This window comes from Leuciscus leuciscus (assembly GCF_965113295.1).
Source record: "Leuciscus leuciscus genome assembly, chromosome: 2".
NCBI classification, from domain to species: Eukaryota; Metazoa; Chordata; class Actinopteri; order Cypriniformes; family Leuciscidae; genus Leuciscus; species Leuciscus leuciscus.
In genome coordinates this window covers 1,357,010-1,373,376 of record NC_138726.1, presented here as the reverse complement: position 1 = coordinate 1,373,376, position 16,367 = coordinate 1,357,010, and the positions used below count along the sequence as shown (strand labels likewise).

Below are 16,367 nucleotides of genomic sequence, written 5' to 3'. Positions count from 1 at the left end.
TATTCGATATCCCAATTTTGCATATCGTCCAGACAACAATTTGGATATTATCGTCTAAACGATATATCGCCCACCTCTAAGTGTCAGTCATTATAATCTGAACACACATCTGTATCAGTGTAGACAGCATCAGTCATTATAATCTGAACACACATCTGTATCAGTGTAGACAGTCAGTCATTATAATCTGAACACACATCTATATCAGTGTAGACAGCATCAGTCATTATAATCTGAACACACATCTGTATCAGTGTAGACCAATACCAAGATCTGGGTAACACAAAAACTATCCAAACACTGGAAAAAACAACCCAAAAATGACCCAAAAGGCTCAACCCAGGAATTGGGTAGAAAAAATAACCCAAGATTTTTTAGAGTGAACTCATTAGTAGAGATGGATGTGTGCTTCCACCCAGCCCTACTGCATAATCATCAGAAATGCAACACTAAAACTTTAAGTAATGTGAAGCCCATTTAAGTTGTTTTCATCACCTCTAAGGCCCTGCTCCCTTGCTCTCAGTGCTGTGCACAGATAGTGAGTGTGTGCTTGTCACTAACCCACTCCCCCTGGTGTTTGCATGCAGTCATTGCATTCAGCAGATCCTTGAGGCTGTTCTCCACTGCCACCAGATGGGAGTGGTCCATCGGGACCTGAAGGTGAGTAGAGATGCTGAGGGTCCTAAACACCAAGGCCTTCTTCTTTGACCTCTTGTCAATTCGTGGCCTTGAATAAGGCCTACAAAATGGCAGATGAGATTATATAAAGATGATTGAAGTGCTTAGTAACATATAAAGTCTGAGAATCAAGTGATCAATGTTATATATTTTTTGCACCATTAATGACAAAACACAAAAAATTAAGCCTGCAGGTTTAGTTGGTTATGGTGTTTTCTGTCGATCTTCAGATAAAAACCAGCACAGGCTCTTGTCGCTGCTAATTTGCCAATCAAATGAGCCAGGTGCATCAAGGGGATCATTTCCCTCCTCTTGTAATCTGAATTTGCATCGGCCTGGATTCTGCTCTGTGATTGGCTGCTGTCATGCTGATACATTAGGACTTGCACCAAAAAATAAATACAAAATAAAATAAAAAACAGAAAACAAAGCAAAGCAAAAACATTAGGAACAAAACAGTAATGTATATTGTATATTAAACAAAACAAGTGTTTATACAGTATCTTTTTCCATACAACAAAAGCATACTGTACAGTGACCACAGACTGGCACGCTCTAATCTGCACTACAAATAGGCAAACTTGGCACATTGAGATTACAAGACTGATATTTGAATATGAACAAGCACAAATGAGTTTGGAACAACATGTGTGTTGTGAATTTGTTTTCTACACTGCAAAAAATGCTTTTCTTACTTTGTATGTTTGTTTTGTTTCCAGTGCAAATATAAAAAATAATTAAATCATGAAGCATTTAATAGAGAAGTAAAATGACATAAGAAATTATATCTTATTAAAAAAAAAAAAAAAAAAAAATGTAAGTGAGTTTTTGCTTAAAACAAGCAAAATTATCAGCCAATAGAGTAAGATAATAAGAAAAATAATCTTAATTCAAATAGAAACCAAGAAAAAGAATCTTAATTCTGATGGAAAACAAGATTATTTACTTGTAGAGTAAATGCTTTACTTGTAAATTTTTTGATATTTGGACTGGAAACATCATATCAAATATCAAAATATCAAGTACAAAAAGCATAGTTTGCAGTGTAAACTATTCCTTTTAGAAAATATTTTTGGCAGAACATTTGTTGGAATAGGCACAACATGACAACGCAGCAAGAAATACATTATATCCTAATCAGAGTTTTTATCCTTACCAGCAAAATCAAATGGAATACAGTTGTGGATGTGATATGCTTTCCTTCCTCATTTCTCCCTTTTAATGAATGTCACTTATTAGCAAAAAGAAGGTCTGTCTCATCCGTTATTGCTTGTCCAACAATTTGAAGAATGTTGGTGGTTTGCTCTCAGAAATTCATTTGATTGATTTTTAGAGCAATCAAAAAGATTGTGTAACAGCCATATACAAAAAGCAATATTGTACAATTATGAGGACAAACTATTTGTCATTTAGGGCAGACCTTAGGGTTTGAAATGGGGAAGGTTTTATTATGCTAATATGTAGGGCAACAAAAGAGCGCTTGTAATAATGTACTACCAGATTCTGCTGTTCAAATTATCCTCAGGGGAATCATAGATCTGCTCTCTAATCTACTCTATTCGTCATTATATCTCTCTTCTCCAACAAAGGACAACATCCGGCTATTCTTTATATTATCTCGACACCCCTGTAATTAGCTTCCGCAGTTCTAATGTTCCCTCCCTTGCCTTGGGTATTTGATGCTGAAGTGGAGTAAACTCGTGTAGCTTGGCTGTGGTATGTACTTTGCTAAAACTAGAAAGACTAGACACTGTGATGACGACGTCCAGGCCATCCCCAAGTGGCAGTGTTTCACCATTCATCCTTCCCTCGGGTCATTTTGACCCGGAATTGTTTAAAAAAAAATTAAGTGTTCATCAGAGGGGTCCAAGACCCCATGACTTTTGTCGCACCTGAACCACAAATACCAACAAAATGGAGTTTTGTGGTTGAAATAAAAAAAAAAGTAACAGATTCTTCCCTCGCGGGTCAATTTGACCCCCTTAGGAATGAATGGAATGCGAGGAATTCTTCAGTAGTTGAGTTGAGTTTATTTGACATAAAAAAGTAGTTATAACAATTAAAGTAGCACAACTTATTTGTCAAGGATAACACAATGAAGTTGCATTAACTTATATCCATTGAAGTCCTTGTACACATGCATACTAAAACCTAAAAATGCTCAAAATTCTAACTAAAAATGCTAAAACTTTACCAAAAAACTATTATATAACGTCTTCATGTGTATCTTAACGTCTTCTTGTGTATCTGAACGTCTTCATGTGTATCTGAATGCATATGGAAGTGAACAGACTTTAGGACCCAGTGGAACGGCTCATTTGCTCCATATAGAGCTATAAGGCCATCTAGTGGCAAGAGTTGTGAAATATCATGTTATATTATTTTTTTTCACACAAGAGGTCGGCAAAGACACCCAGTGTAAGATATTTTGAGCTGAATTAAAAGGTTTATGCATGAAATTGTGAGTTATTTTGAATTTAAGTTGAAAGAATGTAGGGAATGTGCTTAAATTACTAAATTACTATTTATTGATCAAATCTAGTAATTTAAAGGTAAATAAAAAAATGAATAAAAACAAAATTCCCAAAAATTGCATTAAAATTATTTTTAAAATGAAATAAAATAGGCTTTCTGGCCAAAAAAAAATTAAAATATTAAGTATAATTTTAGGGCTTCGGGTCATTTTGACGCGCGAGGGAAGGATGATGGTTAACAACCCAACCGAAGAACATCTGTAAAAAGATCCATATGATTTTGCTGTTGTAGGTCGTGAAATTGGTGACCGTGGCACGCCTCATCTGGGTGAAACGTCTAGGTCACGTATGTAACGTAACGTTACGTCGGAATGACTGACATAATGGGATCTTGCCTGAGAGCCCAATCACCTTCGAGTGTAAACTAAACGAGCAAGTGCACATTAACGTGCGAGATTTGCATCTCGTGCTCCGCCCCGCAGCACGGGTTTAAATACGGAAGCAGATGCATCGCACATTCAGGCTTTCGCTGAGGAGCCGAGCCTGTGAGCCGGCCGCTCAACAGTGGTACAGCAAATGTGGCGATGGGACATAATGTCACATACGTAACCTACGCGTTCCCTTCAGTCAGTTAGGTTCGACTTTACATCGGAGTGACAGACGTAATTGGATCCCTACCAAAACGCCACCATTGCTGCCCCTTCCTGCGCTTAGCATAAGCCACCTAATCCCCCCGGACCTCCTGGGGCGGAAGATGGATGATTACTGCTGTTCTGCTTGACCCGAAGTAAAGTCAAGTCATCTTCATTTCTATAGCGCTTTTAACAATATAGATTGTTTCAAAGCAGATTTACAGTGATAATAGGAGATTACATTAACAGAGATTGTTTTGGCTTTACAGCAGATCTAGAATAAAGTTATTGTCCAGCTAAAGTTAGTTTTGATTGATTCACTTCTGTCGCAAGGATCATTAGTTATTAACTTAGGGGCCGCTAACACGACACCGTTCTAACAGAAAACCTGCTACGGAGGCTACATCCCACCCATAGGGAGGTATCATGTGGAGAATACACATATGGACTGGCCATTAGGGCAGTGCTACATATGAAAGGTCTCTGAGGCGGCTCCTGCCTAGTTAGGGGGAGTCAGCATCGAGGTAGAGACGGCAGAGCGGCTCTGTCAAGGGAAGACACAGGCCCGTCGACAGGGAAGCCGTACCATGGAAGAATACACATATACACATAATGGATAGGGATCACAACATATGGGCACCTAGCCTAGCACAGGGGTCAACCACTGGGCATACTTACGAGTGTTAGGCCTGGCGTCGGACGTCTCCGCCACGTCTGACTCCCGAGGGTGGTGGAGGAGCTCCAACAGGGTTCGCCAGCTGGGGAACTCACCTGAGGAGCAAAAAGAAGCCCACCTATCCGGTTCTTAGGAGGGGAATGGCGCAGCAAGTGAGACACAGAGCGGATCTCTGGTGTTTACTGGCAGCTTGGGGCGAGTACACGGGAGGTCACTGGCTCTACACTATTCTTGAAATCAAAGCGAAGGAACGGTCTGTGTCGAGGGAGAATCGAGACATGAAAGTATGGATCTTTCAAGTCAATCGCTGCAAACCAATCTCAGGGACGGATGCATTTGAGAATGCGTTTCTGCGTTAACATTTTGAACGGAAGCTTTTGAAGAGCCCGATTCAAGACTCGCATGTACAAGATTGGGTGTAACCCACCGCCTTTCTTGGGTACAATGAAGTAGGGGCTAAAGAACCCTGACTTCATATCGGCTGGAGGGACCAGCTCTATCACGTCCTTCGCCAGTAGGACTGTGATTTCTGCCCGTAAGACAGGAGCATCGCTGGCCAGCACGGAGGTGAACTGGATGCTCCTGAACTTGGGGTGATGCCGGGCGAACTGTATTGCATAGCCAAGTCTGATGGTCCGAATGAGCCAGCGAGACGGGCTGGGAAGCGCTAGCCATGCTCCCAGGGACCGTACAAGCGGGGTCAAAGGGACCACAGACTCGGCTATACAGTTGGGGCAGCGAGGTGGAGTGCAGGGACCTGACCTGGAAGGCACAGGGTCTGAGAGTGCGGTGCAACCCTTACCTGGCTCCACGGTTGTGCAGTGGGGACGCTGTCTGTCCAGCGGCTCTGTAAGCCTTGGGCGTGAGAACGGACGAGAACTTACAGGCCTTTTAATGGGAGACACGGATTACTCCGCCAGGTGGCAGCGCTCTTTGGACACAATTGCCTCGCAACCGCGCGCTCCACCAAGGGAATCTCCACGTACACCTTGGCTGCCCCGCCATCGAGGGCATGTGAGGCGTGCTAGACATGCAGCGCTGTCACACCAACACCGGGAGCAAAGACCTCTTCCCGAAGAGCACTGCAGACACTTATAATCTTCACTCAGGTAACTGGATAGAGCAGGAACAAACGAACCGCTCGGCTCCAAAGCAGAAAGTTGAATTTGCTATGCTTCCATATTTATACCCGCGCTGCAGGGCGGATCGTAAGATGCAAATAATTATAATTCATTACATTTATATAGCTCTTTTTTTCTGCATTCAAAGCGCTTTACATAGAGGGGGGAATCTCCTCAACCACCACCAATGTGCAGCTCCACCTGTATGATGCGACGGCAGCCATATTGCGCCAGAACGCCCACCACACACACACCAGCTTATTGGTGGAGAGGAGACAGAGTGATGAACCCAATTAGTATATATAGGGATGATTAGAAGGCCATGATGGACAGAGGCCACTGGGCAAATTTGGCCAGGATGACGGGGTTACACCCCTACTCTTTCAAAGAACATCCTGGGATTTTTTTGTGACCACAGAGAGTCAGGACCTCAGTTTAACGTCTTATCTAAAGGACGGGATGGGACAAGGGACAAAATGACAATCTCACACGCCAATATGCACTGGCTTGTTAAGTTCACACTTGAAGGTGATTAGACTCTCAGGCGAGATCCCATTACGACAGTCATGCCTGACTGAAAGGGAACTCTAGTGTCGTTTGTTTAATATAAAAGGCACTTGCAGTTTATGAAGTTGATTGTGGATGTGACATGCAAAATGACAAATATATTGTAGTAAAGCATTGGCTTTCTGAATCAGGAGCAGAGAATACAATTTTCTGAAGAATGTTTTTTGAGATCTTGAGCACCGCCATTTTAAAGAGTTAAAATTTAAGGTCGGGCTCTTCTGACTTGGGCCGGTATAAGGCTGGGTTACGGTTATTCACACTGTCAGTCCAAATTCGATTATTTGCATATCCGATTGGATTCTGAGCTAAAAGATCGATTGTCCACTGTAATATTAAAGTTTGTGTTGATAAAGCAATGACTGCATGACTCCCTAGCATGTTAGCACCTTGATCTAACTAACTGCAACTAACTGAACCTGACAAACTAGCCTTATGTCCTCAGGTATTGTGTTATAATGGGTTGACTGCTCTTTCTAGACTCCCCTGACATAAGAGTCCCTTCGAATTAATGATGACATAATCAATTCTAAGCTAAAAAAAGTTATTTTTTGAATACCATTACCATAAATAATAGGTGTATATCAGTAATTATGAATGTATACATTCATGAAAAAGGCTCGTATGAAAGGGGTTGTCTGAAAGTTTTCAGTATATGTATGTTTGAAGTGCTCGGGTTTGTGCTTAGTTAATTATACAACAAAAATCATAAATTTTCATGACTTGTGTGCGAGTTGAATCATTATTGACTCCAGTCTTAAAGGGTTATGCAGAGTTTGCTACTGAACTATTACATTTTTTACAAATAATATTTTTTGCAAAGACATTCATGCATTCACATGCATACATTTGTGAAAAAAATCACATGCACAAACATAAAAAAAAATCTGAACTTTCTAATGAAACACACACCATTTGTTTTTGATGGATTTGAATGTAACCGTTCCATTACAGCTACAACATAATTCAACGTTTTAAATGTGACGTGTTAGCTGTTGTTGCTCAGTCATGTAAGTCTATTCTCAGAGCTCTTCCTGAAGTTCTGCGTAACCCTAGAGACTTTTTTTTTTTGGAAGACTTGCTTCAAAAATATGTTGTATCAGAGATTGTCCAAGCACAGAAATCCCTCCTTCGTTAAAATCAATGACAAATAATTTGAAATCAATTTTGAAAATATACAGAAAAAGAAGTATTCATAATGTTTTCTTTTATATGGTACACTTTTTTTGACCCAAGTCTTCCATGACAGTGTTTCTCAACTGGTGGGTCGCGGAGAGTGCAGTCAAAGAAACAACAGCAGCAAATGTCTTTTTTCTGATGCAAGACTTTTATTTTGAAAGACGTGCATGAAAGCTGTTGATTTCTGTCAGAGAAAAACGCGCTGTCCTCATAATATAATGATATAATAATAATGTTCTCTCGGTTCTCACACTTCAAGTGCTGTATATAATCTAGAGGTCGACCGATAGTGGATTTTACCGATAACGATAGCTAGGTTGGGCCATACTTGCCGATAACCGATTAATCAACCGATAGTTTTTAAAATTGATACTGGATAAAAACAAACATAACACTCCAAGTAAAACAGTGCTGAACTTTATTATAAAAATAATAAAACTGTATTGAATCATGAAAACATGCTAAATGAAATAAATATATAATATGAATAAATATTGAAGTCAATAAAAGACATTCATTCAAACTGAAACAAAAAGTAATACTCTAAATAACAAATAAAACCAGTTACATTCAAAATGTAACTATTAAACTGTTATTTTTCAAGCCAACTTAATGAATAAAAAAGTAACAAAATTTGATTGGTATAATATTTGAGCAATACAATTACACCTTGATCATTCATGTTAGTTTGATAGTGCATTAACTATGGTTAACAAATAAAAACCTTAATTTAAAAATGTATTAGTACATGTTAATTAACAAATAATGAACAATCCTTATACAGAAGTTATTAACCTTAGTTAATGTTACATATGGAATTTTATTGTAAGTGTTATCATTTCATATAAATCCAAACAGTCATGCTTAAATATCTACAATGCCAGAGCATTGAAATGACATAAATATTAAATGTATAGTCTCACACTTTTGCTTCTATTTTATAAACACTTGATGATTATCTAATCAAAATAACAAAACATGTATTAAAGTGATGACGAAAAAATAACCGAAATCTAATGCTTTTCTGATTTGTTTATATGTTTCTGTCGGCTGTATGAACATATCAGTTTGCTATCTTACGTCTCTAGCTTTAAATATGCAACTTCTCTGCATATTAAATGCATAAAAGTGACCAGCTGGATATAAACTAATGCAAATAGAGGTAACAATTGTGACATTAAACATTCGGGTCGGACTTACGTTTATTTTTGTCAGTGTTTTAACCGCTTGAGGTAACTTACTACTAATGTTAGCGTCCTCTCAGCCTCGAAGGCAAACAAACATACTGTTGTGCTGTTCTTTCTCTACTAATGCAGCATTTAGTCAACAAAATAATCACTTTATAATGATATGACAAAATGTACTGTATACATAGGCTACCTTTTAGCTGTCGGTGCTTTAAACACGCATCTGATGTCAGCGCTCTCCACGCAGCATGTGCTCTCAGTGCAGCACGCAGCATCACGTGTCGAAATAAACAACACGAGGCATCAGCGATAGTTTTTATTACACCTCTAGAGGCCGCTCTTGTACTGCATGATGCCAGCAGACCCTTCTCAGCTCTCTCTTACTGTGTAATGAATGACAGCGCGCGCTTCTCAGCCGCTCCAGCAACGGACGCAACCAGGAAAAACTATCGGTATGTATTTTTGCCGATAACGATAGTTCCACCAATCAACTATCGGTGCCGATTAATCGGCAAAACCGATGAATCGGTCGACCTCTAATATAATCCTCTATATATAAAGTGCAAATGAAATTGCAAGCATGCAACGTCGTAGTAAAACAGTAAGTCATGAAATTACCAAAAAAGTACCAATAAATGACGTGTGTTAGCTGGGAAGGTTTTGCATGCAGAAATGATGGTCTTTCTGTTCATCAGTATCCATATGTTTTATTAGCAGCTCATGTTAGTAACCCTAAATATACAGATCTATATTTGTGATGACTGCTGCTAACTTTATTGAATTTTGAAAAACTAAATTGGGGCTGCCATTTAATAGCCTGACCTTATACTGTTTATTTATCAGTGATTCCTGTTTGTTACATAAAGTGGGACCTTGTGTGTGTGTGTGTTGACCAATTCGCTTGCTTTGTATTCCTAAAAATGTCCCACACAGTAGCGGCCTTTGCTATGTTTTACGCGCATCGCTCGAAACAGAAAGGGCCTCCGCTTGCACTCGAAAAAGAGCTTTGTCCCTGAATAAATCAGCGTTTTAAACAAATCCTGTGAATGATTCAACGACTCGCTCAATAAAACAATGTTTTGCTGCCACCTACTGGTGTAAAACATGTAAAACATTGTAAAACTGATGTAAAAACATTACATTTTAGCTGAGAGAGTGAGGAAGACTAAAGACGACTGTTTCTTTGAATTGCGACGGCCGCCTCTCGTCCCACGGCCGAACCAGTTGAGAACCACTGCTTTATGAGACATCAGTTCATTGAAGATGATTGATGACATTTGTTGCATGAGTTCTCTCAATGTACAACAGTGACTTTTGTTTTGTCTGTCACCCGAAGCCAGAGAATCTTCTCCTAGCCAGCAAACTGAAGGGCGCCGCGGTGAAACTGGCTGATTTCGGTCTGGCTATCGAGGTGCAGGGAGACCAGCAAGCCTGGTTCGGTTCGTATTCAACAAATGCACTGTGCTAACAAGTCAAAATGATCAATGACATAATCAGAGAACATATGCTTATCAATTAATATACATGTAGCTAAGACTTTACTCTGAAAAAAAAAAAGAAAGAGGTGAATATGGTTCACTTGTATTTTAATATTTCTCTAATCTGCATATTCCAAATAAACCACGACATGCTCATTCTTTTCTGGAAATTCTTGAGATGCTGAGACAATTAAATTGTATTTCATGATGCAAAACTGACAGCTATTTTCATAAGTTGCTTCATAACTCTTCTTTGCTGATGTTCGTGCATGGCCATCCCGTTTTGGGACAGTATCAAGAAAGTGATTTTATTCTTTTCAAATTATGTAATGCTGGTTCAGATTACACATTTTAGCCCGATTTTGGCACGATCCGTTTGACGTAGGGTGTCGTGGGGATTCGTAAACGACAACGGCCGTCGGGACGCAAGATTCGATCGTTTCATCTCGTATAGTGTGTCATAGTGGGCGACAACCTATGTCGCGTCTGCGATGTTTCACGACATCACGACAAAAAGACTAGCATGTTTAATTTTTTAGCGAGTGAGTGAGGGAGAGTGAGAGTGTGTGTTCGCGAGTGAGCGAGTGTGACTGTGTGTGTGCGCGTGAGTGTGTGTGTGTGAGAGAGAGAGAGAGAGAGAGAGTGCGTGCATGTGAGTGTGTATGTGCGAGTGAGTGAGTGTGTGTGTGTGTGTGTGTGAGTGAGAGAGAGAGAGAGAGAGAGAGAGTGCGTGCATGTGAGTGTGTGTATGTGCGAGTGAATGTGTGTGTGAGACGGCTCGCGATGACTGGTCGGAAAGCAACGTGTAGTCTGACATGTTTCTTGTCCACGACACAAGATTTTTAGGAGTCAAAATCGCGTAATCCGACACAGTGACTATCAACAGACAAAAAAATCGTGTAATCTGAACCAGGCATTAAAGACACGTTAGTCGATTATTAATAATCTTTGTCTAAGTAGCGTTTGCCTCTTTCCTTCTTGTCTAAAATGGATTTAATCACAGAAAGTTTTACGCGGGTGTTGTGTAATTAGTTTTACTTTTGGACAAACCCTGATCTTGTTCGCATTTAATTGCACTGATCTCTGGGGCTTTTGCTCTCAGCCCCAGTTCTCTCTCATTATGGGCTTCTTTGCCTCTGGTGTTTGATGGGACATCAGGGACTGAAGATATTTTAGAATTAGGCTGCAATCCAAAGACAAAAAATGCCTTAAGTAAATTGTACTTAGGATAATTCAGGGGGAGCTCATTTTGTAGACTGTTTAAAGAAAAAAAAAGTGAACTCCGTTAAGTTAAAATGGGGTCGTTCTATTATTATTATTAATTTTTTTTGGTAGGGTTTGCTGGAACACCAGGCTATCTCTCTCCTGAGGTGCTGAGGAAGGAGCCGTATGGCAAACCGGTGGACATGTGGGCATGTGGTGGGTAGATTTAAGTTCAGTTCAATTCAATTCACGTTTATTAGTATAGCGCTTTTCACAACATAGTTTCAAAGCAGCTTTACAGAAAATGCATGAAGTCCACATTACAGTTTACAGTGATCTGATATCAGAGGAAACGGTCTAAGTTATGCATTTCAGAAATGTACATATACAAAACCACAGTTAGCTAAAAATGTATTAATTTAAACAATGCAATAATTTAAGGCAGAAACAATGAGCTCATTGAAGTAATGAAAACTTATAAGTTGTATATCTATACATAACTTCTTAACATTCTTTACATAACAGATTCTTAGCCTTGTAGATCTAGTTGCACTGCAAATTCAAAACACTAAGATTCACATATTATTATGATTATTTTTATTTTGCTGTATAATTATAACTGAACTGGCTGGAAAAAAACTAATACATGACATGTTCATTAAGTGCATTATACGTTAGCATGCTTAACCCTCTGGTGCTCTTCGGCCCAAAAATTTTATGTTTTTATGTTTTTTATATTTTACTTCATCGTACGAAACTTGGTAAAGGTTTTGGCACTTGCTATGTGAACACACACACACACACACACACACACACACACACACACACACACACATGCACACAAATCATGGACTTGATTCGAAAAGGTTAAATGGTCCTGAAAGAAATAGGCTTGTGCTTCTCTCAGTCAAAAATTAGAAATTAACGGGAAACGAATTTCCTCTAGTGGAAGCGTCTGGTACTGCGCCCAAACAAAATCACACTGAAAGCTCATTTCTTGAGATATCAACCTCAAATTCGTAACACAACTTGTTTCGATTTAAAGCTTTGATTTTTAGCGCAGTTTTAGATTAAAACGTGATTTGGAAAATTATATGCATTTCATAAAAAAAATTCAAATTGTATTTTTGTGCATTTCTATAACAATAAACGTACAATTTTATACAGTAAAACTTTTTTTCACTTCAGCAATAATCTGCCAAATGTCTTCTTTAAAAAGAGACCACACTTCAGTCTGTGCTCCAAAACATTCAAGATTTACGATCTTTCATTTTCAGGTCTATGCTCAAAAAGTGAATAACTATTGAGAAATATAATTTAGTACCATAAAATCCCCTAAAAATAGAAAATATCAAATAAAAAACATAATCGAACATGTTTGATCACCACTCGAAGAGCACCAGAGGGTTAAATGTTTAATTCTGAACGAAGAGTTACAGATTTACAGTGTAGAGCGTTTAATAAACTGTGAAATGAAATCTAGAAGAGAGTGAATGAAATCATGAGGAACCAGTTTGCAAATTATGTTTTCTACACTTGCTGGAATTGCAAAACCATCAGTTGTGTTATTGAGCTTTCAACCGGTGGCCGACCTTACTTTTGTTTTAAAGCCCAGTTAAAAAATCACACTGGTAAAAACACTGCTGCATTAAATATATAAAGTATGTCTGTTAATATTCATAATCATGATGATTTATAGACTTTTAATAGTCATACGATGTGACTATCTGCACCCCAGATGTCTTCCAGCCAATCAGAATCGAGTATTCAGACAGACCACAGTGTAAAATATAATAACTTGTGTGTATATTATATATTAATATCATAGACTTCATACTTACATACATTTTTGTTTGATAGGTGTGATCCTTTACATCCTCCTGGTGGGTTATCCTCCTTTCTGGGACGAAGACCAACATCGACTCTATCAGCAGATTAAAGCCGGCGCGTATGATGTAAGAGTGCTGACCCATAACTTCTCTGCGACTATATCTGATCATAATACTAGCTATACACTCAGACAGTTAATAAAGAGAGAGACTGCACATCATATATCTGTATGATCGGTTTGGATTGAGGCAAATCATACTTTTCCATCGGATCGGGAGGAAGCACTGCATTGGTTTTGTCCAGCTTGGCGCAGATGCCTGAACAATTAATCACAAATATTATATTATTTTTTATCTTATATCTGTTATTTAACAGTAGAGATCGTTCTTTAATGCTGATCTAACAGCAGAAAACACTTTAAACCCCAGTTGTGCAGGCGGGGCATGTTGTCACACTGCGTTACAATGAGCCCCTATTAGAGCTATTATATTATATTATATTATATTATATTATATTATATTATATTATATTATATTATATTATATTATTATTTATATTGTATTATATTATTTATATTGTATTATATTATTTATATTATATTATATTATATTATATTATATTATATTATATTATATTATATTATATATTACATTACATTACATTATATTATATATATATAAAATATTATTTTATACTATATTATATTATTTTATATTATATTATATTATGTTATATTATATTATTTTATACTATATTATATTATGTTATTTTATATTATGTTATATTATTTTATACTATATTATATTGTATTGTATTATATTGTATTATATTAAATTGTTATATTGTATTATTATTATATTATATTATTTTATACTATATTATACTATTATATTATATTATACTATATATATTATATTATTTTATACTATATTATACTATTATATTATATTATATTATACTAATATTAAATTATATTATTTTATTTTATACTATGTTATGTTATATTATATTATATAATATTGTTATATTATGTTATATTATATTATTTTATACTATATTATATATTATTTTATACTATATTATGTTATATTATATTATATTATATTATGTTATGTTATGTTATATTATATACTTTAATGAATTCTATTGAGAAACCATGAGAAAAAGGTTGATGTTCAGAAATGATTAATTATCATTATGTTTTGAACTATGCTGTATAGCTGTGTTTTGCTGTGTGTTTGTTGTCAAAAAAAAAAAAAAGTATTTTTAAATATTAAAAAATGCCATTATTTTATATGAAAAAATTAATAATTATATTTTATTGACACATTATTCTAGTTTGTCTTGTATATTTTTTGGATTAGTTCAGATAACATTTTGTCATATGGTCATCTTATAGCATGCTATGGGGCATGTTGTCACATTTCACTTCCATTTCTTCAGGGTAAATCAAGAAAAAAGTATATACTGTATTAATGAAACAAAACCGCATAACTAGACATGTGTGAAATTAATGTGAGGAAAAATAAATACTCTGAACCTGAAGTAGGTTTGAGAAGCTGAGAAAGTCCAAAAGTGTTGCTGTGTCGTCCGGCTACTATAAACCTCGTCTTCTGAACGCATCTCTCTGTTATTCATCGACAGGACACGCAGAGTTATTGAAGAAAAGTCAATTATTATGAGACGAGATGTTACAGTGCACCACTTCTAGACCAATGAAACGTTCACTGTGTGTTCCTCCTCAGTGGTTTTAAAACTGATCTCACACACTCACTTTCCTGTCAAGCTGATGATCTGAATCAGGTGTGAGAGAGAGTAAACACACTGTGTTTGAAACCGTGTGTGTGTGTGTGTGTGTGTGTGTGTGTGTGTGTGTGTGTGTGTGTGTGTGTGTGTGTGTGTGTGTGTGTGTGTGTGTGTGTTCTTTCCCTAGTTTCCCTCTCCTGAGTGGGACACAGTGACACCAGAGGCCAAAGATCTGATCAACAAGATGTTGACTATAAACCCTGCCAAACGCATCACAGCAGCTGAGGCCCTCAAACACCCCTGGATCTGTGTATGTACACACACACACACACACACACACACACACACACACACACACACACACACACACACACACACACACACACACACACACACACACACACAGGCCCTCAAACACCCCTGGATCTGTGTATGTACACACACACACACACACACACACACACACACAGGCCCTCAAACACCCCTGGATCTGTGTATGTACACACACACACACACACACACACACACACACACACACACTCACTGATATAGCTAAATGGGGACATTGCATAGACCTACAATGTTTTATATATATATATATATATATATGTATATGCTTATATTAGGGCTGTGCAGTGATTAATCGCATCAAAAATAAAAGTTTGTGTTTACATAATGTGTGTGTGTACTGTGTATAATTATTTTGTATATAATACACACACATGCATGTCTATATTTAAAAAAATTAAATGTTATTTATATATAAAATATTGAATGTCTTGTTCCCCTGTTTGCATGTCAGCAACGCTCCACAGTGGCGTCCATGATGCACCGCCAGGAGACGGTGGAGTGTCTGAAGAAGTTCAACGCCAGGAGGAAGCTTAAAGTGAGAGACACACACGGCTACTTAGCCATCGAAATGAGAACGTTGGTTTTTATGTTAAATTATGTTGGCTTGACAAAGATCACTATTTAAGCTCCTTCTTCTTCGTCTTCTTCTTCTTCTGAGACCAAAATCATGCTAGAAACATGCTAGCAACATTTTAAATAATGCCTAGATGTTACAACTTGCTAGCAAGGTGCTAAATTATGTAAATACTGTACTAATTCAGGATAGAAACATACATGAAACATGATAATCATGCTAGCACCATATTAAAGCGAAATGCTAAAATATCCTAACAATGTGTTAAATCATGTTAGAAACATGCTAACACAGTGCTAAATCATGTTAGCAACATGTTAAAACATGCTAGCAATGTGGTAAATCATGTTAGCAACATGTTAAAACGTGTTATCAATGTGCTAAATCATGCTAGCAACGTGCTAAATCATGCTAGCAACATGCTAGCACCATAGTAAATAATGCTAGCGAAATGCTAAAATATCCTAACAATGTGTTAAAACATGCTAGCAATGCGGTAATCGTGCTCGAATCATTCAAGCAACATGCTAAATCGTGTTAGCAATGTCCTAGAAAAAGTTAACATTTTGAATTTTGAGTAAAAGCTTTTCAAAGTTATTTCAAATTTTCAGACAAGGCTTTTGTCAAGCCAACGTCAAAGTTTGTCATCAAACTTCACTCATCTAGTTATAATT

General features: G+C 37.4%; 1 protein-coding gene and 1 long non-coding RNA gene across 2 annotated transcripts in view; both read left to right on the top strand.

Moving 5' to 3' along the window:
• The window catches only part of camk2d1 (calcium/calmodulin-dependent protein kinase (CaM kinase) II delta 1), a 90,002-nt gene that overhangs the window by 45,737 nt on the left and 27,898 nt on the right, over positions 1–16,367 (top strand). The window contains 6 exon segments of the mRNA XM_082160984.1: positions 588–660; positions 9,848–9,950; positions 11,325–11,408; positions 13,053–13,147; positions 14,956–15,078; positions 15,571–15,654. Of these exon segments, the coding sequence (XP_082017110.1) occupies positions 588–660; positions 9,848–9,950; positions 11,325–11,408; positions 13,053–13,147; positions 14,956–15,078; positions 15,571–15,654 (562 nt within the window).
• On the top strand, positions 667–7,011 carry LOC309492213. Its single transcript, XR_014203468.1, has 2 exons — positions 667–4,366; positions 5,144–7,011. It is a non-coding gene; the product is annotated as an uncharacterized lncRNA (long non-coding RNA).